This window comes from Heterocephalus glaber, unplaced genomic scaffold (genome assembly GCF_053883595.1).
Source record: "Heterocephalus glaber isolate CG9 unplaced genomic scaffold, H.glaber_assembly_v1.0 deba00001465, whole genome shotgun sequence".
Classification (NCBI taxonomy): domain Eukaryota; kingdom Metazoa; phylum Chordata; class Mammalia; order Rodentia; family Bathyergidae; genus Heterocephalus; species Heterocephalus glaber.
The window spans coordinates 5,627,039-5,654,308 of NW_028258312.1; the positions used below are offsets into that span (position 1 = coordinate 5,627,039).

Genomic DNA, 27,270 nt, shown 5'->3' on the forward strand with positions numbered 1-27,270 from the left:
AGACTGCCAGGAGACAGCACATAGCGTGAGGAAAGGTCCAAGTCTTCAGGGACCCAAGGTTTAATGGCTGCATAAAGAACTATCTGAGACATAAGAGGAAAACCAAGTAAACATGAGTGGAAGCCTTGGTCAGGCAGTGTTTTAAGAAGTGATAATGATCAGTGTCAAATGCTGCTGAGAAGTGGAGACGATGACAGAAAATTTCCATGGAATCCAGGGACACTGGGCAAGAGCCCTCAGTGTGCAATGGAGGGTAAGGCCAGACTGAGATAAACTGAGTGTCAGAAGGAAGTGATGAAATGAATTCAGCTCATTACTACGGACCCAGCTGGGCAGGAAACAGTGGTAACACAGGAAAATGAGAGTCTGAGTGCCTCGTTTTCTATTTTTATTTTTAACAGAAGAACAAGGATGGCTTAAAAGCCAACAGAAAGGATCTCCTAGGGAAGTGTTGGCTGTGAGAGGGAGGGGAGAGGAAAGAAAAGAGGATGGGCAGAGCGGTAAAAGGACCCTGAGGATGGTGAAGGGGTCCTTACCAAGGACAAGTGCAGGGAATCAAGGCCTCTAGGTATCAGAAGCCAAGAAGCAAAGGGCATTTGCACCAGACAGGTGTCTAATGCCGTTTCTCCCTCCACAGTGGAAAGAAAGTGAGGCCACCAGCTGACAAGAGTAGAAGACTGCATGTGGTCAGTGCAGAAAAGAGAATGGGTAAAGAGTCCAGGGCCATCTGAAGTGCAGAGGCAGCCATTTATAGAGAACTCTGCGATCACTTTGCTGTCATCTGAGTAACTCCTAGCAGGGCGCTTGGGTCCAGAACAACTTTTGTCAAACTGTTTAACACAGGATGCTATATTTTTGCTTGGAACACTAAAAACTGATAAAATGAGGACAGACAAATCTATTTCAGTTAATAAATGTAACACTAGAACAAGACCACCAAGGTTTCAAATAAATTCTACCAACCCAAAGTAATCTCCTAAATATGTGAATAAACTCTATTTTTTTAACCCCAATTAATTTAATCCCATTTTTCTAAATCTACTTTCAAAATAATTTCAGGAAATTTCACCCGAACTGCTTCTTTGACATTATTTTTATCTCCATAGTAAGTATTAATAAAAAATAAAATGACCTAAGCCAGGCATAGCAGTGCACAATTCTAATCCCAGCTCTCTGAGAGGCTGAGGCAGGATGATTAAAAAGTTCAAGTCCGAAATAGACAACTTAGTGAGATCCTGTCTGAAAATAAAGAAAAGGCTTGGGGCATAGCATAGTGCAAAGGCCCTGGGTTTAATCTACAATACTGCAGGCAAAACACAACAAAATCCAAATCTTACACAATATTATAATTTAACTTCAGTGAATGTAAGCTCAGCCTGTTACAAAGACATCTGTATACTGGAAATTTTAACATAAATGTGAAGAGTGAAAGGTCATCATTTCAATTTGGTATGACAAAGACCAACCAACATCAGAATATGGTAGTTATTTTTTCTTACCATATCCATGCCACTTCTTTTTTCTAGCAGTATTCGAAATAAATTAGCTGTAATCTTGTTATCATGGACACCTTGCCCAAGGCCACGATTATCATCTTGCATGAGTCTTCTATCCATGATGACTTCAATATGACCTAATAAAACAAGCAAACAAACAAAAAACTCACCAAGATTATTTAATACAGATATTCATTGAGGATTACTCAAATAGAAGGCATGATGTCTTTAAGTTTCACCTCCAGTTAAGGAGATGGATCTAGGCACCCCACCATCACATGGACTTTCTTTTGGTAACAGCACTTGGGGAACATGCTCTCCAGTACGTGAAGTCACCCCCACTCCTCATCTATCCATGATGTAAAGTCATTATTATCTCCATAACTGAGTTCAATTCTTTATAGTATAAATTCACATGATTTTCTTTAATGAAGGCTACAAAGAAAAATGAGAAGCAGTAATTTATTTGTGTATGGAAGCACAGAATACATGTGATACCTAATGCAAAAAGTGGGCTTGTGACAAAGAACACATAAGGTGCTGTACTCATTATCTGCCTGGCTCCTTCAGACATTTATTTCTAGCAACTGTTAGAAATTAAGAAATTGATGACATATATGGTTATCAATACTATGTAGACAAAGGATCAAAGTATCTCAATAGAAAGTTTAACAAAACTTAATCAGTGCCTATTGTCTATTTTTTTTCTGAATCACTTTCTCTTTTTTGAATTCCTAAGGCTGTATCTCTTTATTTTTGTACTTTTTCATCTCTACTCCCTTTCCTGTTTTGAGAGGTAAGAGGGGAAAATGACCACGGTTTAGAAAAGAACTGAGTTTGATCTATAATGTCACATCTTGGCAAACTCAGGCAAGTTATCTAAGCTTCTGGAGTCTCAGTTTCTGCATTCAGTAAATCACAATGATGACAGAGATCTCTGCAAACAACAACTATCAAGAGAAGAAAGTTACTGTTAAAACAACTGTGGACATCGAGGCCTGGGTCCCCTGTGCTTCACCTGACAACTGAGGGAAATCATCATTTTATGTTGATCTCACAAAATCCAAAATTAATTAATAGTCTACTTCTCAAAAGAAAAAAGGTGGAAGAAGATAGGCAGGTTCTAAGTGGAGAGGATAATTAATGCATTTGGCCACAGAATAATTATACACTTAGAAGTGTGACCTTCCAGAGCAAAAAAGAATTTCAACACCACCTACCACTTATCAAACTCGAAACACCTAAAGACTGAGCAGAGAGCAGTGTCAGCCGGTGCTCAGCATCCTGGACATACGCCATCGTGGTCATAGGGTAGACATTTGCTTGAAGAGGCAGTTTGCTCATTGTTATTCTAGGCTGAATCTATAAAACCAAATAATTCTCTTTTAAAGATGTAATATTTACATATCTAGTCACAAATTAGTATTAGCACTGAGTTTCCTTCCAAAGGGAGACAGCTATCTTTCTTGTTCAAGCAAAAAAAAATTATTTAAAAAATTAATCTGTTTCCTTAAAACAGTATGATGAAAAATTATATGAATCTTAGAAAACAATTTGTAAGTAGGGAAGGTAGAACTTGTCCAGATTTTTAAAATAAGCATTTTTATTTAAATTTAGAATAAAAATTCCTAAGAAGAGTCTTTTAGCTTCTCATATTTGCATAAAACAAATTATAAAGGTATTAAGTATTCATTTCTCATCTAAATCTAACATACTGCTTTTGTAATGAATGTTAAGCACAATAGCTTCTACCTGCTTTCAAGAAATACTTATTATTCTTGAATTAGTTTTAATAAATACCTCAGATTTCCCTACCAAATCCTCCAACATTATTATATTATAATCAGATGCATATTTATATTTAAAAACCATTCAGTGTTTACTCTTCTTGTTCAGTTTCAATGTAGATAGTTCTACATTCCAATTTCTCATATCCTAGTATTTGAATGCATGAAACAGAACACTATCTATTGGGAGCGACCGTCAGCACCCCAAAGCCAGGCTGGTCACACTAACTCCTCTAACCTCAGGACCTTATCATCAGAGAGACTCACAATTAGCATAATAGTTAATATATACTGAGTGACTATTGATGGAAAGATGGTCTGCCTGGGTACTTAATGGAGCCAATCCTTAACATTCTCAACAACTCGGCAGTAGGTCTCTCAATTTACTTCTTGTCCAGGGCTGAACAATGTCTCTCTCAAAATTTATGTCTACCCACATCCAGTGATCATGATCTTATTTTGAAACAGTCTCTGCAGAAACAGATACGGCCATAGAAAGTCAGCCTTTACCCAATGACTGCTGTGCTTATAAGGAAAGGGAAATTCGGGTTCAGGGAGAAACAGAGACACACAGGAGGAAACTGGAGTGATCATTTGACAGACCAAGGAATGGGAACTAACAATACCAGGTTGTCGGCAACCACCAATGCTAGAGAGAAGCAAGGAAGGATATTTCCCTAGAACTCTGAAAGAATTTTGCTTTGTTCCTTCCAAATGCTAACCTTCCCATCCCAATTCAATAGTATTATTAAACTTACAGAAAAGACACTTAAAACTACCACAACTGTGTTGTTGTTTTTCACTCCACCCCCAACCTTAGTCTAAATTTCTAGTTTTATCCAAAGCTTTAAAATCAGCTTATTGTAAGAAATATTTAGTGGTTCCGCCGCCTGCCGTGCAAGCGCAAGGACCTGAGTTCGATCCCTGGTACAAAAAAAAAAAAAAAAAATTTAGATTATAAACCTAAAAATAATGTTTTACTTTTTATTCAAGTTTGGTCCTTGAAAATTCACATTTTTTAGTTATTCATTTTTACTTGGTTTTCTCATTCATATACACACCCACACATACAAATAATTGCTTCTGTGAGATTTTAAGAAAACATTTTCCTTTGTATATAAGGAAAATGAATCACCATAAAGTCAGGGTTTCATTTGAAAACCAAACAGCTGTAACAGAATTAACATGTTAATCAGAATGTGTTGTAATTTCTGTATTTTAGAAAGAGTTTAAATTTAACTTTTGGAGGAAATCATAAAAGAGAGAAAATTATCACAACCCTTTCCACTTATCCCCAGTTGAAAATCAGACAAAGTAAAAAGCATATGCTATGAAATTATTTCTATTCATAGCAAGAAACTTCTAAAATGCTAATGCTTCAAAAACATGCTTGTATTTTTAATATTCACATTCCAAAGATATGTTGCCACACACACTTAGAGCACAGAGATTAAGTTAACAATCAAGACTTCTATCAAATTCTGTTAAAGAGAATTGACAATCTTAAAAAATATATGAATTTTCTTACTATTTAAGTGTTTTATTTTGATTAAATGTCTGCCTGCATTTCTAAGAAGATATATGTCTGTCATATACATATATATGTATATATATATATGTAGGTATATATGTACACAGACATACATACACATTGATAAAGAGAGGGAGAGGATTTTCCTAAAATTTAGAGTTCATTATTACATGCTACATTGAAAAATACATAATGAATAAATGAAATATGCATAGAACAATTCTTTATAAGGAAAAAAAAGATATCCACCATTCCCTGTTTACTTTTCCTTTCTAGTAGGTAAACTTATTTACCTATCTTATCTATCTTATTATCTACCTACCTAAAGAGAAATGTTAGCATCAAGATTTTTAATGCATAATGGTCACTAAATCTCCCTTTGAAGAAATAAATCTTTCAAACAGATGTTGTAGAAAATGGTCTCTCAGATATTTGTTCTAACTTTGGATATCTGATGGAATATAAAGCCTACAATTTACTGTTAAAACTCAGTTTTATTTTAGAAATAATTTTCCACTTTAGGGATACTTGTCAAATGATTCAAAATTTAACTGGGCCATTCATTATCCTATACAAAAATTACACGCCAATACCACCAACACTTAATTATTTTCAAGAAAATTACCTGGTATCCATTTAGGTCTGTGTAAAATCTATTTTGGCTGTTTATTTCAGAAGAAATTCTCATTGCAATCTCACGGTTATATAAATTTCGGATGTCCACAATATTAGAAATTTCAACAGACTGTCCTTCTATTCCTAAATTTAAAGTATATACACATAAATAAAGAAAACAATTATTACTCCACCTTTCTTAAATACAGTATAGAGCACTCCTTCCAAAGTTACATACATTTCCTGTTATCAACTTGTATCACTAGAATTTCTGATATTAAATGGTGTCACAATTTACTTTTAAAAATATCAGATAGTAGGCAGTATTTATTCAGTAGCACATGTAATTCAACAAAATGACGAGGAAGCTAAGAAGAAATGTGGACAACACAGAACATGCCACTGATTCTCCACTGATTTCTGAGGAGAAAGGGAGCCACTAATTGAGAAGGGGTCAGCCTGTTCAAGGCCAGTCCTCCTCACCTGTTCCAGCTGTATTCCCAACAGAAACAGCAGGGTCCATTTCTCTGCCATTCTCTCCTTACACACTAGAAATGAGGAGCCAGTGAAATTTATCATCTACTGGTTCAAAAGACAGTGTATTATTGACCACAATCTGTTTTTAGGAACAGAGACAGGAGAGCCAATGAAATGATTAATGGTTGGAAACTGTTATTAACATATTAGTATTTGTTGACTACAATCTAGAGAGCTCCCCAGGAGTTAAATCAATTTTAATTGAGTTTGCTATCTCTTAGGAGCTCTTGTTATGGAGAGATCCATTTGGCCTTTTGCTAAAAAATTTAAAAAGCAGACGACAGCTTAAAACAGCCCCAGATGTATCAAACTCCGTTTCTTTTTGGGGGCATAAGCCTAACTGTTTACTAGTATTTCTCTGTTAGTCTACTCTAACTGTATCATCAAGTCCTTAGTGAAGCCCTGGATCAATTTCAGAGATGTAGAGAGGAGTTATGAAGAAATCTAACACGCCTAATACAGATGGAGTACATAGAAGAGATATCACGGGATCTTCTCAAGAGAGCAATTAGGAAAGTGATCATAAGAAGTGAGACTGCCCTACCCTATTTCATAAAACGGATGCTTTTTGAAGTTCCAAGGATCCTGGAAACTTACTTACCTGTAATGTTCTTTTCATTCCCCACCTTTCCTTACTACCCCTCGTACCCTGTCACTCTGTGCTGGTAGTCAGCAAATTCTTTAAATAAAGAAGGCTGTATAAAGAAAAATGGGGAGAGGAAGAATGAAGCTAAGGACCCCTCCCCCCAGGAGCTAAGAAGAATCCTCAGAGCTTTCAGAAAGTGACAGCAAACAGTTAAAGAACGGAAGCTTGAATTGGTGAGGAATTGAAAAGAAAAGTACCACGAGTTCAGGTACTGGACTAGGTTTCTGTGCAAAGTATGATGGAAATTATAAAATATAAATAATTATATGGTGATAAATAATACTAAATATTGAAACCTCTATTAAATCTTCAGATGCTCAAAGAATAAATACTACTCTTCCAATTCAACTACAACCATAGGTACTTTCAGTTTTTCACTATGGTCATAAAACTATTAGGAGTACGAGAGATGCCTCTTTTCTTTCTTTTTTTTAATGGTCACAGTCTGAACCATGTACCTCTCAGCTAAATCCATAGATACATTTCCTTCTAAAAGTTATCAGAAGAATCCACAAAGATAAATGATCCAAATATTCCCATCACTATTATGAAGTTAGAAAAAAAAAGATACAACAGAATCTTCTTTGGTTTACAAAATATATTGCTCTAAATGCAAACTGTGCTTTTATAGTGTATACATTAACCAGAATACTTTTCATAGCCCAAATGAAATGCACATGAATTTTTTTTTCTTTTTTTTTTTGGTACCAGGGATTGAACTCTGGTCTCAGGTCCCTGCACTTGTGCAGCAGGGAGCAAAACCACCGAGCTAAATCCTGGGCCCATGCACATGAATTTTAATAGTCAAGTGTCTGCAACAAGTTAAAGACATCTAAATCACAAAAAGTAAGGGGGGGGGTTGTCGCTCAGCAGGAGAGCATGTGCTTACTAGTATGCAGAAAGTACTAGTTTTAATCCCCACTGCAACAAAACAAAACAAAACAAAAAACCCCAAACCAAGATGTAACACTGGGAATGATAGTACTTGTGTCACACTAAGGAGCATAGGAGATGACAAGAAGCTAACTCCAACTTTTACTGGAGGCATTTATAGGGTTTTAGTACTATTTTTTTTTTCTTCTCTCTAGATTAGGTTTTTTCTCAGAGGTCAAAAGAATACATGAAATGAAATGAACTCTTAGCAAGCAAGAACATCATTAATTTCATTTCCTGTATCTCCAGAAAACATTTACAAAGAACTTGCTTCAAGGAAAAATTAATAATTTCACATTACCTCTGGCAGTAATAAATTATTTCCATTGAGAAAGTCATGTATCCCAAGCTCAATATTACACTCAGATCCCGTTGTGGTAACAAGTACTTCCTACTATATAAAAGGAGCTCTATGTCCATGCACAATTTGGCAAGACACTGTTTTGAATTTGGACCCAGGAGAGACTTTTAAAACAAGGTTAAACTTAATACACCTATTATGAACAAACCAAATAAAAAATGCGATAATAGTAGAAGCAAGGGGACATCCCTGAGTTCTTGAAGAGAATTTATTATCTTGTAAAGAATGGTAAGTGTGAGGATAGAAGATGCCAACTTTTCCTTTCCTGTGTCCAGAATATCCTAAGCCGTTCTGTTACCACAGAAGCCTTTAGGACAGAAGTGAAAGGGTATAAAGCATGGGACACAGCATCTGCTACATCTGTGCAATATGTGGCGGCACAGTGTTAGCTTCACTAAAACAGTGCCCTCTGGATAAAGGGTGGCCAGGGCTTTGGAAGCCCTTCTGGGTTTTTTACAGTTCAGGGAAAAGAAAATGCCTTCTACCATAAAAGTAGTCCTTGTGGGGGGTGAGGGTGGAGAGGAGTAAAGAAAAGAGAGAAGAGCCAGGACCTGGTGTGCTGTAAGTTATTTAATTTAACGAAACAGAATTGAGGGGCAAGGCTTGCCAGCACCCAAAAGCTCTTTAAAGTAAGTCAAAACTGTTTTCAATAGGGCCGGGGATTTAGCTCAGTGGTTTCACCACCTGCTGCACAAGCGCAAGGACCTGAGTTCGATCCCCGGCACCAAAAAAACCCCCTGTTTTCAAATGGCACACTCACTTTAGAAGCCAAGAAAATAATACATACAGTATTAAAAATTAAAGACCCATGCTCTGTCAGCACCTTCTCCTCACTGTGTCCAGCTGAGAAGAGCACAGTTCAGAGCTCAGGAAGTGTGCACCAGCATGTTCACTAAGAGGAAAAAGTAGGAAAACGTTTTTGATGCCTGTAAACAATGAAGTAAATACATAGAATCAGGTATAAGGAGGTTGCGGAATCCTTTGTAGCAAACGAAATGAAGAAGGTAGGTGTATGTCCCAGAAGACAGGAAGATATGATGAAAAAAGCTAAATACAGCACCCTTGTATATTTGAGAAACTTTATGCTGAAAACAGGCACAAACACAACACTATGCTCTTCTACAGGTACAGGATGTCACATGTACACAGATCCAAGGTACCTCCCCTGAGGAGTGGGCTGGCACAGATTCCAAGAGGGATTTACTTTATATCTGTAATGTGTGCCATTTTGTCAAGAGTACACACACACATATATGTGCATATGTACACATATACGCACATATACACATATACGTGCATATGTGTTACTTATAAAATTAACTTTAAGCATTCTGAGTGGAAGAATACTTTCTCAGATATAAGAAAGAAAGAAAAAAACCGTGAAGGCTGGGTCATGTCAAGGCTTATAGTCTTAGAATCATTCTCAAAATGATGCTGGACTCCTTAGAGCCTTCCCTATAGTAGATCAGAAAAGCAAGGCAAGGAAACAGCATTACCCTCTGGACAGGTGCCTTTCACCAATCAAGGGACCTAACATGGGGTACTTCTTGAAGGAGAAAAGAGAAAAATGGGAAGGCATCCCTGACACATCCCATGTGTGAAAGGGGGTGGAGGAAACATCCGGGGGAGGGGGGAGGGTACAGACTCCAAGGAGTGCAGATGGAAGGCCTGGGCTTCTAGCTTTGGGAGCAAAGATGACGAAGGCCTTCGGCAAATCTTCAGCATCCTTTCTTTGCATTATCTACTCTCTTTTCTAGTCAGGTCTTTGTAAAATCTGTCTGGAACAGCCTAATTCGACTCTGAACTACAGAATCTGACAACTGGCTCAGCCTCTCCACCTCATTTCAGTTTATAATTCTGAAATGCAAAGAATCTTTTTCCAGGGAGGATATTCTGATAAATAAGATTTTACTTTCGCTACACTGAGTCAGCTCAGGAGTGAGAGGGAGGCAACAATTTGGAAGAAGAAAGCAAGAAACTAGTGTCTCACTGGTTACTTAACACGTGGTGAGGACAAGTCATTAGATCCAGATGGGACAATGGCAACTGGCCTACACCCATTTAAGGAGATGGAAAGTGACAGCTGAGGGCATTTACAGAGGTATTTACCTCTTCAAAGAAAAGCTCATCTGAAAATTAACATATGGCTATCAAATTAGAAAAAATAAATCCCCAAAACACCTATTTAAGTTTCAAAGCAAGGTCTGTTGTGAGTGTTCTGGAAGAGTGGGCTCTCAGGCAAAATGGAAGCTTGCTGTCCTCCTTCCTTTTCCTCTGTGCTGAGCAGATATGATGACTGAGACACCAATTCATGCAGAAGTAAGACAACATTAGCTGCCGGGGGGGGGGTGGGGGGGTGGGGGGGTTGGGTTCCTTAATTCTGAACACTTCCTTCTCCAATTTGGGGACTGTTTTGTTTTATATTTAAATAATAAAAAAATAGAAGAATAACTTTCCTCTTACGTGTTTACATTTGTGACACTGTTGATTTTGTGCAGTTTATCCTACTAATCTGGGAGCTGACACTTAAGGTTACTGATTAGCACACATTGTTAAGTTTAAAAAATACACACTTCAATGACAGGTCTCATTCCAATGAATTAAGTCACTATGAAAATGTTTATAAAAAACAAATATTATCTTGAGCATGTGTTTTTTAAAGGCAGTACCCCTCTATGGAAGTACCAAAATAGAAATGGTAATAATTCCCACAATTGGATGACCTTTTTCTCTATGTTGACTTTCTCAACTTATCCATTTTGGGATCTAACTTACCCTCTGAAGCACTGCTGATTTCTGTATCTGTAAATTTTCACATTGATTATTTCTCCACAAGTGAAAATTTTAATATGTGCTTTAATGAATACAAATTTCAGTAAATTTCATTCTTAAGTCTCAAGCTTAAGAAAATGATGATACATCACTTTCTTCTATTTCTAAAACACTAGATTAATAACCATTATTATGTATTGATCATGTGAGAGTTTGGCACTGGTCTGCATACCTTATGCTTTTCATTTCAATAATTTTCATAAAAATGTCAAAGAATAAATACATAATAGAGAAGTATAGCATCTTCATCATATGGATTGGAAATTTTGGGTAAAGATTATAATAATTAAGTAGATATATTTAGAGGAGGACTAAAAACTGAAAAATACACTACAAAACTAGAAAGCTGCCTTTAAAAAAGGACTTTGCTTTTGTAAAACAACACATACTTTGGAAGTGCTGTTTTAAAGGGATGTAAGACATCTATCAGTTTTAATATCAGGAATAGATAATCAGCAGAGGTCAAATTAAAGCACGTTCCCAGTAGGTGAATAAACAAGTTCACAGCACGAGAGGTTTCTTGCCACTTTCCCCATGATCCAGGCTGGGGCTGTTGAACGTGGTAGAGAAGAATGGTAGGATAATCAGGGTAGTCAGTCTCCACCCTCTTGGCATAACAGTTATTCTGAGCCTGCTTACCACCCAGTTTTCCCAGCTGCTTTTGGAGAGGAAGCTTGAATCCTACAGGTCATTTTTCACACTGTGGAAACAGCTCTTCTATAGAGGCATGTCTGCTTATTCCTTTTTCTACTCTTCTTAGTATTTCTCCTTCCAACTTACAAAGGGGTGTGGGAGGAGAAAGTAACAGCAGCAGAAGCATGCCTCTCCCCCACAGCAACTCCAGTGGGTACTAACTGGAGATACTTTAATGAATGAGTAATATATATTTTTTGCATAACATGTAGTTTCCAACTGTTTGTTATCAATAAAATTGAAGGGATAAGAAATCAGGTTCTCAGGCCTAATCATTAAAAATAATTGACTAAAATTAAAGTTGGATAATTACTCTCTGATTTGTGATATCTAAAACTCAGAAGGAGCTCAAAATGTTGAATGATAATCCTGTAACAGATTCCTCCCATTACCGGCTACTTATTTATATAAACAATGCTCCATAACATGGTACTTATTTTAAAAAGGACAACTCATTGACAGAAATGTTTCTATCACAATTTATAAAACAAATGATCAAAATAGTGAGACATTCATTGATTTATTGTTTTGATCAATTCTCTATTAATAACAACTTATATAATTCATTCCTGAAAAAATATAACACTGCTTACAGATTTAGAAGGAGTTTTAAAACTGTAATGCATATATATATATATATATATATGCATATATATATATATATATATATGCATATGCGTGCGCGCGCGCGCACACACACACACACATGATTTTTGTTCTAGGGAAGTAATGAAAGGTCAACCAACAACAAGATTCTCAGGCATGAAACTGTTAAATTAAGGTAAAATTCTGTGGGCAAAGTAGGATGGAAATATGAGTTCAAGGAAAAAATAATGTGAAATTTCTGATTGTTAAAAGCAGAGCTACTTCAGGCTTTCTAAAGATGCGTGATTTGGTATCAAATCACTTCCCATGGATATGCTTATTTTTAAATGTCACTAGTATGTACAATACCAAAGATAACATCCTTCCCAATTACTAAAGTGTATAAAGAAAAACTAAATGCCAATTTAAAAACATGTAAGGAACACAGAATTCTTCAAATTCTTACAGGAACCAGGGTGTCTGATCTAACCAACTCCATTTCATGCTCTGTGAGTCTGTTCCTCTTTTCTGTCCATTCAAGTGAAATTTCTTTAGGATATAGCATCTCAATAACTCACTTCCTTAAGTCTTCCAAGCTTCTGCACTACTCTTCGTCTTAAGTAGATACCACACTCTGCACTCACTCACCCACTCCTCCTAACATCCATGTGAGGGAGACTCCATCACTGTCACTGATTCAGGATGATGCAATCGAGGCTAGACAGGAAGTAGCCTGCACAAGGTCAAAGAGCTGGTAAGCAGCAGAGCTGGGAGGGGGGCTGGGATGAGATGCGAGGGCCTAACTCTGGAGTATGAACCATTATGTTTCCCCTGTGTTTCATCCTGGAGCCCCTCATCAGAGTTCAGAGCAACACAGACTTGTAGGGGATGATATTTTCCTGCTAAGAAGCTGAGCTTCAACACAGCAGCAGCTGTCATACAGCCCCCAAGATAACCTCTGAACCTGAACCTGTGAAACCAGAACGTGCTTACAGTCCCTTAAAATAGCCTTCTATTCCATGCCTGTAGGGAATAATCAGGTTCGACAAATAGCTACTTATTTCAATTTTTTAAAGTTCCAATTAACAGTAAAGAAAAATCCTTAGCAGTCAATTACATATTATGATATTCCAAAAGTGTTTTAATTACCTAAGTCTGCCTAGCCACAACTTACTTAATGTTTTTACTCTTAAATCAAACTAAATATGGAATGTAGCCTTGGGGGAAAAATGGGAGATTGATTGCAAACTAGTTTAATATTCTCATGCACCTTTTTTTAGAATTAAAAACAACTTCAGTGAAGCAACAGGATCTTGTTACAAGTGGGGTGGACTCCAGGAATGAAAGAAAGCCCCAGATTCAAATGTCCTTTGATGAATTCAGAAGCCAGGATTCAAGCACAAGAGATTTTATATGATTCTAGGTTTTATGAAGACTTTTTGATGGTTATCCGTAATTAATCATCTATTTATTTTATAGATTAAGAAACTGATTCCCTAAGACATTAACGGACAAATCCAAAAGGTTACTCTACTTTGCTTAGTGGTGACACTGAATATTCAGATCTCTAATTCCCAATGTGGTGACCTTACATGATAAACTAGATGGAGCTCATTGTAAAAGTCAGGACTCATGTAATAAATACACTTAGATTTAAATATTCAAAATTGCTCAGAGAAAAACTAAGTAACTCTCTTTGCTAAATACACCAATGCAAAGAAATTATCCAGTCATTTCAGTCAGTGGAAACTCTTTCTTTCTATACTTTTTGATAGCAGTTCATTACATTTTTTCCTCCAGGTTACTTTCTTTTAGCAAGATTCATTACATACAGTACTTTTGTAATATGCTGGAAGAAAATAGGGCAAAAGTATTGCATTTAAGGTATTTCTCCCAAGGGGTGAAACATGGTTTACACACACATACTCACTCAATCACCTGCCTAGTAAAACACAGTCCTGGAGGCAAAAAAACCCTGGAAGATAGATATTTTTACAGATTTCGGACTAGAACCTTGTGCCAGTGAAAATGTACACAACACACTGGTAACCCATAGCAACCCAATTCTTCAAAGTAGCTGCTGATGTCAGAAAACTAGGCCGCTAAGTCTAATTAAGTACAGCTCTGAAGACAAATGAAGCCACAGTAATGTCACTTACGGATAGCCGTATTTCTGCAAACTATGTACTTTTTGTGAAGGTGTGGTATCAAATGTAACACAAGGGATTGCAGGGGCTTTGGCTTATAGTATGTTCTATCTTCCCCAAGGATTAACCAAAAGAAGTTAAAATAGTCTATTTGGTGATATTTGAAGTTTCAATTTAATAAAATATGAATATACTATAAGAAAAATTAATTTCCACCTTCCCCATCTTTATCCCCTTGAAAATGTTATTTTTCTACAAACTAAATAATATTTTAGAAGGTATAAAATGGTTCTAAAAGGTTATTTCATTAAATTATGTGTCCTATAAAATGGACTTTTTATTTAACCTGACATAAGGCAAGAATTATATTTCATTAGAAATCTCTGGAATAGCTCTGATGTAGAGCTTTTAAAGCTAGTGAGTGCAAGATTTCCTCTAATTTAATATTTCTAGAAATTCTACTGAATGATAATGAAATAAAAAGCAGTATTTTTAATAACTTAAGTGATGCTAAGAAAAAGTCTTTCAACTACACTTCTAATCATTTTCCAAATCTGAAAGAACGAAGTAGAAAAACTAAAGTTAGATACCACACCCAAAACAAAAAGTACAATTGAACCAAAGCCTCTCAACACAGTTTCTTTCAAAATCAATAATGACAAAACAGTTTATATAATTTGGGAAGTGTTGTTTGAGTTTTGTTCTTGATCTTGTTTTCTCCCAAAGAGTACTTTAGACAAAAATTACTTTAGGAGGAAAAGGGCCCAAGAGGAGCTAAAATAAAGGCTGAGGACTACAAGGACATGTTTGCATTACTATACTTTTTGAAAGAATGTTTCCATAAACTGAATTCTGAAGGGTTAATAGATATACTCAGTAAAGACAATCTATAATATGAACTTCTATTTGTGTGTGATATTGAGGACTGAAACCAAAGCCTTCTAACTAGGCTATATCTCAGCATTTTTTTCTTTCTTCAAAAAATTTATTTTGAGGCAGGGTCCTGCTAAATTGCCCAAGTGGGACTTGAACTTGCTATTCTCCTGCCTCAGTCTCCCAAGTGCTGGGATTACAGTTGTATGCCACCTCATTTTCTATTCTGCCTTATTGCTGAGATATAATATAATCTTTTATATAATTGCCTAGTTTAGTAACCTAATGCAATTACAATGTATAATCATAAAATATTAATACTTTCTTAACTTTCATTTCTTTCTAGATCAGAAATTGGGTACTGTCAATGAAGAGGCTTTAGTCATTAATATTCATCTAATAACTATATCTGGTCAATTTAGAGGGAGCAAAATTATGTATTTAAAATGTGAGAATAAATACTTTTGTTATTTGGAGAAGTACAACTAAAAGTCAATCTATAAAAACACAGAAGTTGCATAAAGTTTTCTTTGCACCTAAGACAAAAGATCACCTTTTATGTATGTGTTTCAATCAATGACTCAGACACCTGATTTATAGGAGGCCAAAGTTAGATACGAAAGAGCTCCCAGGTATTTCTTAGTACAGGTACCTCAGCACTGCATAACCAAAGCCAAGAAAAAAAATTTTTGAGGTAGCTGGACTGCTTATGTCCAAATACTCTGAACACTTCACAGCTGTATCTGTATGGCATTGAACAGTGATTTCATTAAGACCTCAATGAACCCAGACCCAGATTATATGAGTCCTCAGGCAATGGTCAGAGAAGGTCACAAGGAAATGAGTCACAAAGACTACCAATTAAGGCAAAGTCTCTACACCTGGGCTAATCTTCTCTAGGTGGGAGATTTTTGAGAGGGCCCAAAATAGTCACATGGGAGAGCATATATCCTGAAAGAAAGCCATTCAGGTGATTCTGGTGTCTCGTCTCTCACCAACTACTTTCATACTGGAAAAAAAAAATGCTCAGGGATAAATAGGAAAAAAAATTAAAGGTTTACATGTCAGTTTAAGTTTGTATATTCTGACTTCAGATTTGATCCAGGTAACTAGAGTAAAACTCTTCAGGAAAAGGACTTCAAATTAATTTTGCATTATACTCATTTATCTGTCATTTCCTATAAGCTTCTAAAGCTTTCTGCTTTCAAGCACAAAAAAATCTAACATTGACCAGGAAATACAATGCAGGCCAACTCTATTCTACCCACTGAGAAATCCAGAGACAACATGAAGTCTGAATATTTATTTTATTATGTTAATACTGTATTCTTAGTGCCCTATTCAGAATAATCTCTATTTCTTAACTAATTAAGCTTCATTTTAAAAATACCTCCATTACCTAGATGTCAGACTTCCAGGGATTTCAAGAACTGGCACAAAATTACATCCTGACATGTGAAAATATTTTTCTTGGAACTAATGAACAGATCATGAGTACTGAGAAAAACAGAAGATAGGTAAGAGTCAAGACTTCTATGGCTGTCGTGAAATGCCAAGATTGGCCTGTTTGGTGATAAAAGAGAGGTATTTGCCCAACAAGCAATGTCCCTAAAATCTGAGCCTTTTTCCCAGAACATGAAGGAAAATTAAAGAAACAATCTAGAAAGGAAATACATGACAAAAGAAAATGAAAAAATATGGCACAGAAATGATGCAGAAGCCAAGCAAGCAAAGAGAAATAGGCCATGTTGGGAGCCCAGAAAATGTGAGGATAACACAGTGACAGCCCTGTCACTTTGGTAGGACAGGAACCATTTGAAGCTTCGTGGGCCCTGCTCATAGTGAAGAGCTGTTAGGCAGTTCATTCACCAGGGGGATAGGAGAAGAAAGATGACAACCATTTAGTTCTGCTTAGTGCAGTCTGTTGGAATAAATAAGCAGACAAGCCAGGGTCTATTAATTTCCAAACCAGCCATCCAGGTATGATGGCAGCCACCAGCAGAAGAGGGCCACAAACCCCCTGTAACATGAGTTGCAGACATCCCGTATAATCTAATGAAAACTTAAAAGATGCAGTGATACTGACAGACATACGTAAATGAAAACAAAAGCAATCAAACAAATGTACCTGACTGACAGGCTGGCATTTATTCTGAGACAGGGCCTACCTCCAGACACAGCCGCTGAGAAACCAAGATAAATCAAACCTGATGACGTGCCTGTGTCAGAGCGTGTGTCATACTGCAGGGAAGAACTCTTCCATTAAATAACAGTAGTTTTAAGCAAAATTAAACATAGATGAGCACCTCTTCTGTGTGATGTTATTTTTCCACCCATCAAAAGAAACATTTGGTGATAGCCAAAAATGTAATTTTAGAGCTCTCAGGGGTGGCTTACACAAGAATGTACTGACGGATGGTCAAAAACTATTTCTGACTTACAGAGGTTTTGGGAAACTCAATAAAAATTATTTCAGAACTACAAGCTTTCCTTTAGGTAGAAAGTGATTGCAGATAACTTACAAGTTACATTTATGGGACATAAAGTTAGCATCTAGCATTATTTTTCTCACTTCCAGAAGAATTATTTCCTGATCCAACTGAGGAATCATGGATTGTCCTGAAAATATATCAGTAGTATTACCTAAGAGCTGAGAAAAGTTAGCCCAAATCTAATATTCTAAGGGAAGGCAAAAACTAATGAAACTGGAAGTTAAAAAGATTTTTAAAAGCAAAATTCAATGTGCCCACTGATAAGAGTTTATAATTAGTTTATAGAATTCTTTATTTTCTACCTGTATGAAGATTCTAGGAAAGATTATTTTCCCTTTTTCTAATTTTCTTCACCCCAGCTAACAGCAAAGATAATTTAATGTGTGCTTTTATAAGGTCATTTTCTAAGACACTGATAACCTGGGGGAAACAGCCTGGTCGGTGAAATTACCTCTGTGGTTAGAAAAGTACTCTGCTCTAATTCAAAATCAACCCACATAAGTGTGCAAGTGTGGATCTTTGGGAACTACAGCTCCACCCTGAAGGATCAGTCAATTGCCCAGAGTTACGCTCCTAAAAGGATCAAAAATCTATTTCCTATCAGTTTGGGTAATAATGATGATGGTCTATACTGTTTAAAAGCAATAAACAATTGGCTGATTTTATACTCTACCAGCCAAAGAGCTATAAACAAACAGGATTATTTTAGAATTTTTTAAGTTATACTGCTGTGATACATGCTACTGTAATACAATTCCACATTTAAGGAGGCAGGTCTTTGTGTATTTTACAACTAGTCAGTGGTCCACTAATTGAAAGCCGTATGTGATACAATTTTAATTTTTAAAATCCACCATAGTGTTTTTAGGTCTTCACAATAAAGTTTTTAGTAAATGTGCTCATGACTAAAGCAGATGCTGCGTTGCCATAGGAAGGAGAGTATGTCCAGAAGAAAGAACACATATATGTTAAGGAGTGAAATGTTTTATCATTTTTATTATCATAAGATTAAGTATCGTATTTTGAAATCAAGTTTAAAAGATTAAATCAACTCTAAAAGTAAATTACTCATAAGAAAGTTAATTACTCATTTACTAAAAATGGCACAAGAGGGGCTGGGGATTTAGCTCAGTGGTGCTGACCCTGCTTCGCAAGCAAGGTCCTAAGTTTGATTCCTGGTACCAAAAAAAAAAATATGGCACAAGAAAAGCAAGGACCCAGAAACCAGTATATTTCACAACTATGTTTGTTTTCTTACCATGTATGTTGTACAGTCGGACTTTATGGGTAACATGTTCAAAAAAGCAAGTCACTTCTGAATAAATCCTTCCATGTGTCACTCTGACAAGGGGCAGTGTTGTATAAACATAAAGCTGTGGAGGAAAAGACTTTTAGCAAAAATATTTTTGCTAAAGCATATTTCTAAGGCATATTTATCATAGTATCCAAAATTGCAATATGTATCATTTAATTTTTGCAACTTCAAATGAAAACTAAAGCTTACAGCATATCAGAATATGCACATGATAAAAAGTGAATATAAGGTTTTTGCTATTAAAAAACTCAATTGCTTACAATGTGATTGGCATGGATGACCAACAAATATTCCTCCCAGCTATAAAAATCTCTAAAACAAACCTTACTATATTCTACAAACAGTTATTTATTGAAAATAACATTCATTCTATAGGAGTCATTTTTGTCAGGCAAATATTTATTATAACCAAGGGCCCCTAATGTTCAGGGTTCAGGATAGGTTATAAGTACGGCGGTGGGGAGTTATCTAGACAAATAAGCAGGATTCAGAAACAGTTTAATCAGTCCATTTACTAAAGCATAAAACACTGTCTTTTTACACGAGATGACTCCTCGAATATAAAGCAAATTCACAGACTTGGGGAAAAAAACCTACTTGGAAACCTTTGGTTTACTTTTCATTATTTAGAATCTAAATCCATGAAAATGTGGAAATGAAGCATATAACTTATATGATCTGAGAGTAAACTTAAAGCACTTATGAAGAACTATATTTTAAGTATTAGATACGCTCCATAACAGCGTGAAAAGCTAGGCTTTCAACGTGAACTACTGAGGCAGTATAAGATTTCAGAGTTGCTTCATTTTATTCCAACCTCTTTGGAAAAATATTTTGAAATTAATAAAATACATAATAGTCCACATTGATAACTTTCTTGTACCTAAGTATCACATAGCTAGAAAGTGAGGGGTGAGGGATGAGAATGTGGGGTGGTGATTTCTGGGCTCCTACCTTTTTTTAATACATTCAACCACTTTTCTCCCTGACATTATTTTATTTTCTCTTTGTCAATACATGAGAATTTTGTTTGTCCTTCTTACGTCACAGATATTTAAACATAAAATAATTTTAAATAATTACTATTATCATGCATAATATTCCATAGCACAACTAGAGTTTTAAAAAAAAATAATAAAGTCAATCAAAACAATACCTGTCCAGTGACAAAAACTGGAAAGTAAGAAAACTTACTTATACTTAAAACCAATGCCCATCCTAGAATGCCTACTAAGAGCTGTAATTTACTGACTCTAACTCTTTGTGCTGGAGTCCTTAGTGTGACCAACACAATCCTAAACATCTAACACTTCATTCGGATTATCAGACTTCCCTAAATTGTAGACAAAAATAACTTTCTCAGTTGAATTCCCCAGCAACAAAATATTAATGAGAATATTTAACAGGTCCTGAAGTAGAGAGAACTTACAAAGGTATAAAAACCATGAAGAAATTCTGAAGAAAAAAAGTATAGAATTGACTACACAATAACTGCTAAGTACTAGAAAATATGAACCAATTAAATGACACATTCAGGGAAAAATTGTGCAACATATAAGGAAAAGGTTTAATTTTACCCCATATAAAGACTAAAGTTTGACAGGACACACCAATAGAAAAATGATGAAAAATATAAACAGAAAACTCACAAAATAAATATGAAAAGTGAATGTAGAAACAAAGTTCAACTTCACTAGTCCCAAAATCGAAACAGAAAATATGTTTCTGTTAAGTTATTTTTATAGGCAAAGCTTTTAATACGGTTCTCAGTTCTTGGAATGGTAGAGAGTTGTTCAAGAAAACACTGGTAGGAATTAATATTTATATAGTTGTTAGCTAAAGAAAAGATAAGCAGTATGTATCAAAAACCCTTTAGAGGCTTCATATACTGCAAAAAAAATGACTTCTAAAAAGCTGTTTTCAGAAAATAATCAGAATTGCACAAAATGAATGTGGCAAAGCTTATTAGAATGTCACAGCAGTGAAATATTGAAAGTACATATGCAATATCAGAAAATTCCTGAGCACAACCGTGCATACTATGTTTCTAGAAAACATACCATCAGATTGTGACCACTGTTAAAAATGAAAAATAAAATACATATGTGCAGTAAGAAAGAACTGAGAATGGGGGGGAAGGAATATGTGTAAACAATAAATAATACATCAAAATGTTGGTAGTGTTTCTCATGGGATTGTAGACCATTTGATAAATTTTATTGTTTTCTTCATGATTTTCTACTTTTCAAATTTGCCAGCATTTACATATGCCATGTTTATAGCCAAGGGTGGGAAAAATTGTTTTATTAAATTGTTAAAGAGAAAATGGCCCACTGGACAATCTATTTTTCCCACAGAGGTAACTATTTAGCATGTGTACCTATGCTGTGTTGTATGCATATAAAACATCACAACAGTACTCCAAGTCAAATCTGGCTTTTTTACAGGCACAGCATTCATTCATTGTAGTGTCACACATGAATTCCAACTCTGATACTTTATTCTAACTTTTAAGTACAAATTGCTAAGCACCAGTAAGGGTAAATATAATATGGTAGTCAAACATTTATCCCTAATAGACAAATAAATGAATAAATCAATGAGACATACTTGTTATTTTTTTGCCTTCACACTTTTTCAATAAGCATTTATTTCACGTGTCATCTCATCAGCAACACTTACCTGGGCATTACCATCAGGTAGGAAGAGGTAAGCACCACTCTTGTCTCTTCTACTTGTGGTTCCATACCAGGAAAATCGCACTTTTACTATATGGTGTTTACCGTCTTCTTTAGTTATCATTTTCTAAAGATAAAAAAATTAAAGCAACTCACTATTGAAGTGTTAACCCCACGAGGTTGATCCCATGTACACGTCAATTTAAAAAAAAACACAGAATATATTGAAAAATGCTAATTTAAGACCTTAAATGAATACTTAGCCTCAGAATTTAAAACTTTACAACAGTAACAAAACGAAAGAATACACTTCATCAAGGAACAAAAAGCTACACAAATGAGGAGTTCTAAATATATTGGCCAAACTTTCTGTAGAAAGAGCAAGTTTATTTATTTCCAATGTGCCTGGGTTAATATTTTCAAAAGTACAATAAAAATAAAATAAAAATTAGAATAAAATATAAAAATTAAACTGATATGCCAAATATGCTTTGAATTTATTATTAGATTAAGCAAGCATGTTTTTCTATCAATGTGCTTTCAAAGTTTCCATAGACATTCCTGAACATTTTCCAGGTTCCTTACTTATTACTGGCCCAGTAACAGTCCACAGAGCAGCACCACCAGAGACCACACATGTACATGTGAGCACCACATGGCCCTGAAGAAGGTACACACAGCTGCTCATCTGTTCCTTCTCCCAAGAGATCTGATGCAGCTCTAGTTGAGAAGACCTTTTCTCCCTTTCCACAGTTATCCGTACATGCAGTAAAAGTGATGAATTTTAGAATTACTCAGAACATACCTCCATAAGCCCAGATTGATCAAACTGAAGTATAATAAAGGAGTTCTCCAGAGTGATAGCTTCCTTGGCATTTATCATATTCTTTATCTTGAAAATTTCACTCTCTTCCGTTTTACCATTATACATGACATAATCAGCCAAATGTGAATTGGAATTGTCTGATTCTAAAATCTTATACACTTTCAGTCCTAGTGGTGGTATATGTGCTAGAAAAGAAATCTTTAATAGAAGATAAGGAAGATCATTTATTAAAGAAGTGTTACTTCCTGAAAGACAAATGATTTATACTCTTGGTGAAAATAACAAGTTACCATATTTTTCTGAAAAAGAAAATACAATACAATCATCATATAAACATTTTGGCAACTTATGAGTATGGTACCCACATCTCACAGGGAAAATAATCAACTAAAGTTGGTAGGTTTGTCAAGGGCATTAGAGTTTTTATCCCATAAGTGAGACTATATGACCATTCTCAATTGTTCTACAGTATTCTTTTTTTAAAATTAGTTCAGATTAGTTAAAAAGAATAGTGGGTTTCATTTGCCATGTTCATAATATACATATACTGTAACATCTTTTGATCATCCTCCTCTCCATTATTTCCTTTCTCCTTTCTTCCCCTACCCCAATCCCTTTCCTCTTCGCTAAAAGTCTTTTACTTTCAGGCCATCTTTATTTTTAAAAGTTATTTTATATTTTTTTCTAGATTCTCCATATGAAAGAAAACATGCAATATTTGACTTTCTGAGTCTGGCTTATTTCACTTAACATGATGATCTCCAGTTCCATCTATTTTTCTGTAAATGACATTATTTCATTTTTCTTTTTGGTTGAATAATATTCCACTGTATATATACATATATATATATCTATATATATATATCTATATCTATATCTCACACTTCATTCTTTCATCTACTAACAGGGAACCTAGGCTGCTTCTACAGCTTAGCTCTTGTAAATTTGTCATGATAAAGATGAATATGCAGTTATCTCTACAGTATGCCAACTTTAATTCTTTCAGAAATCTACCAAGAAATACAATAGCCAGATTGAATGGTAGCTATATTTCAGTTTTTTTGAGTTATCTCCATCCTGATCTCCATAGTGGCTCTACTATTTTATATTCCCACCACTGCAAGAGTTCCTTGTCCTGCATCCATGCCAGCATGTGTTGCTTTCTGTCTTCTCAATGACAGCTATTCTGATTGGAATGAGAAACTCAACATTTCCCTGGTGGCTAAAGATACCAAACATTTTTTAATATATTTATTGGCCATTTTAACTACTTCTATTCGGTGAAGTCTCAATTTGGTTCATTTGATCATTTTTTGAGTGGTTATTTGTTTTCTGATTGTAAGCTTTTGAGTTCTTATATATTCTAGATATTAATCCCCTGTAAAAAGAGTAACTGGCAGATTTTCACCCATTCTCTACAGTGTTCCAAGCAGATGCCCAAAAGAGGAAATTCTCTATAAAGGTAACAGTTTATTGTAAACAATGATTGTTTCTAGGTATTAAAAATCATCTGGTAATATGATACTTCAGCATACTAAAATGGTGAATGTGATTACATAAATATTAAACACATTAGTTCAGTCTGTACCAGCCATCACCCACTTGAGGTGTAGCAGGCACTGAACAAGGCACGGAAGGTGGATGTGTATGACACATGACCCTCCTTCCAGGAGTTGTTCCACTTTTTAGATGGGATATTTCCTGTAAAATCTGACTAAAACTGGTGTTAACATTTTCCTCTGTATCTATACGATTATGCATTAATAGCAACTACCAATGGCTTTTGACAAGCAGAAATAACTCTTTTTAGAGTTCCTACTCCATGACTTTAGAAGTACAGTTTAAATTGCACTTCAGACTATAAATGTTTAACTTTTCCGGTAGTATAGATTAATATTGCTTACTTTTAAAAAACCTCACACACATAAAAATCTATTACTTGAACCAAGATTTGCTGTGATTACATCTCAAAAAAAAAAGCACCTTAATTATTTTAGGAAGCCACTCTTCCATGATGTGTTATGTCACCCTTGCAATGAAAAGCTGAAACTATTCAAAATTAAAAAGGATGATATTTATCTCGACTACCGTATGCATAGTTGTCATTAAATACTTAGGCCAAAATATTCAAAATTTCATGAGTAATAATTACTGCATTAAACAATGTACATACTTAAAAAGATATACAACATACACACTATACAACACCATGTTACCTACTAATAATATGCAATATACCTACTAACAATGATGGTAACATTTTTATAAGAAACACAAGCTCTAGTGTCACTTAACTGGTCAATTAAACAGTCTCATATTTACAATTTTAACCACTTTACATATACCAGTGGTGGAGGCTCTATGGCTCAGTGCCACAGTGGGCTCCTTCTGTATCACTGAAATCTCTAAAAGGTTCGCCATCACTGACATGGCAAAATGATAGCTCAACAGACTTACCATGGCACTATTATACAAATGCTATATAGTGGCTATATATTTTTTTAAAGAATGTCTCTTTATGTTCTAATCCATAACATACCTCATAGGCTTGTCCTGAAATAGTGCTTGCATCATTCCAAACTGCACTGACTTGAACCTCCACAGGTCTCCCGGAGTCAGAAAGCACATGCACCTTGGGGGAACTCACACAGACTGAAACCACCGAGTTCCGGTCTTGTTCTAAAGGATTATAGACCATGAGGTACCTGCAAAAACAGCTGTGTCACTACTGGAATCTCAAAATATTTTCATTTTTTTCACACTCTAAAACTTCAGTTTACAGATAGTCAATTCAGCTAATACATGGAGAAGAACTAAAAGGAATATTCTGGTAGAACTTTCAGAGAACAGGCAATTTCACTGAAACAAATAGCACACAATACAAAGAGGATGAAATAAGGATTAAAAAGCACTTGCTAACAGAATAAAAGATCCAGGTGTGGTGGCACACGCCTGAAATCCCAACACCATAAGAAGCTGAGGCAGGAGGATCACAAGTTCCATTGCAGGCAACTTAGCAAATTAGTGGGAACCTGTCTCAAAATGCAATAAAAAATAAAAGTGTTAGGCACGTTGCTCAGTGCAAAGGTACTGGGTTCAAGCCACAGTACTTGAAAAAAAAAGTTTTACAAATGGAAGACGTTCGTAGCCTTGTAAGACAGCTTTTCCATATCTCACAAAATGACTTAAGTAAATATGATTTTAGTCATCTGCAGGAAAGAATCAGCAAAATGTAATAAATGCCATGATCCCTTCTTAATTTTGCTAAATAAAAAATTCAGTCTGTTTGCAATTTAGCCACATTTAATTCCAATTAAAATAAGATATTTGTTTTAGACCACTAAAACACAGCAAACTGTATTGTTACATTGGCAGAATCTCATAATTCATATGCGTATTTTACATATAGGGGGTTTTTCTTGCTCAAGAAAGTTGTTTCTGGAAAAAAGATCACTTGAAATAAATCCATTCCAATGAGGGCCCAATTATATAATATATAGGTAAAAAACAATTTGATGGGGACTTAGGTAGAAAAAGGAAATTAAAACCATTAAAATAAATTCAGACAATATTTATAACTACATATTTATTAGAATGAATTAAAAAATGAACTAAGATTTTTGGCAGAATTTTTCCAATATTTTGTATCAATACATTATGACACCCTTCGTGAGACACTTAGTTTTTACAGAATGGTCTTAAACGTAAGGGTTATTTGTAAGAAATACATGAAGACTTCATAAATTTTTCTATGCTCCTGTCTTAAATCTGATGTTCAAATAACTCCCTGTTGAAGCAACTGACATTCTTGATTTTCCCACTAGCATAACTCTGCCATATCCTCACCATTTCATGGCCTGGCCTGTGAGAAGAACTGTTCTACACAATAATGTGACAGAATGCATGGAATCTGAATCTTTGCATGATTTATGATTTTATTTCATAATCAATTTGCATCATATAATCTTCAAATAAATCACAGTGCTTCGAAGAAATGTTTGACTAACAGCCTTACTCACTGATTCACTAGGACATATTTCCATAAGCTGAAATATTTTGTTTTCCTAAATAAATCTGTAACTTCAGAAGCAGACTAGCTCTGATTAGTCAATAATAACCACTTCTCCCTCTAATATACACTAGCTATAGAACACAGAAGCAAGCTAACATCTGTTAAATAAATTAGAAGGCTCACTACATGTTTCCCTACAACGTGGTGCTTTCAATTTCATTATAAACCATGATGACATAAAATGAATACCTACAGTAACCAAAGCAAAGCAAAAGACAAAGTAAAGCAATGAAACCTATGGTAAAGAAAGAGGACAGAACAAAACCTATGAAATATTTTCCTTATAAAGTGCTTATTAGGAGAAACATTTTGGTTTAAACAATATTCTGCCAGGCATGGTGGAGCATGCCTGTAATCCCAGCACTCAGGAGGCTGAGGCAGGAGAATTGCCATGAGTTTGAGGACAGCCTGGGCTACATAGTGAGTTCATGGTCAGCCTGAACTACACAGCAAGACCTTGTCTCAAAAAAATAAATAAATAAACAAGATTCTGAGGTATCAAAGGAGATAACACAACCATTAGAATGTCCTAATCCTATTAGGTCTTAAATGCCTATGAATCGGGACAAGACCTAACTTGCATCACTTGCGTTCACTGAGATTCAATACGCATAAAAGAGAAAAACAGATGAAGGAAGCCACCTAGTAAATACAAAAGTATTTAGGAAGAGCACTGAAACCTCCTACCACAAGCTGAAATTCCTATTTATCCACAGAAGCAACTGTCAAGCAGAGTGAGTGAGCGTGCTGTCGCCTGGAGAGCTATGTTCATGCGATGGACTTGTCAACCTATCTGCACCTTCCACTGATCACTGCCAAAGTTCACATTTCACCTGACTGATCTCCCACCC

The 27,270-nt window shown here is 35.4% G+C and overlaps 1 protein-coding gene across 1 annotated transcript in view; it reads right to left on the bottom strand.

Moving 5' to 3' along the window:
- Man2a1 (mannosidase alpha class 2A member 1) overlaps positions 1-27,270 on the bottom strand; it is a 170,146-nt gene that overhangs the window by 21,092 nt on the left and 121,784 nt on the right. Inside the window, exons 13-19 of the mRNA XM_004841766.4 lie at positions 24,887-25,052; positions 22,327-22,545; positions 21,526-21,648; positions 18,787-18,901; positions 5,440-5,573; positions 2,717-2,858; positions 1,500-1,633 (exon numbers count right to left, since the gene is read on the bottom strand). Of these exons, the coding sequence (XP_004841823.2) occupies positions 1,500-1,633; positions 2,717-2,858; positions 5,440-5,573; positions 18,787-18,901; positions 21,526-21,648; positions 22,327-22,545; positions 24,887-25,052 (1,033 nt within the window). The remainder of the gene's footprint in view (positions 1-1,499; positions 1,634-2,716; positions 2,859-5,439; positions 5,574-18,786; positions 18,902-21,525; positions 21,649-22,326; positions 22,546-24,886; positions 25,053-27,270) is intronic.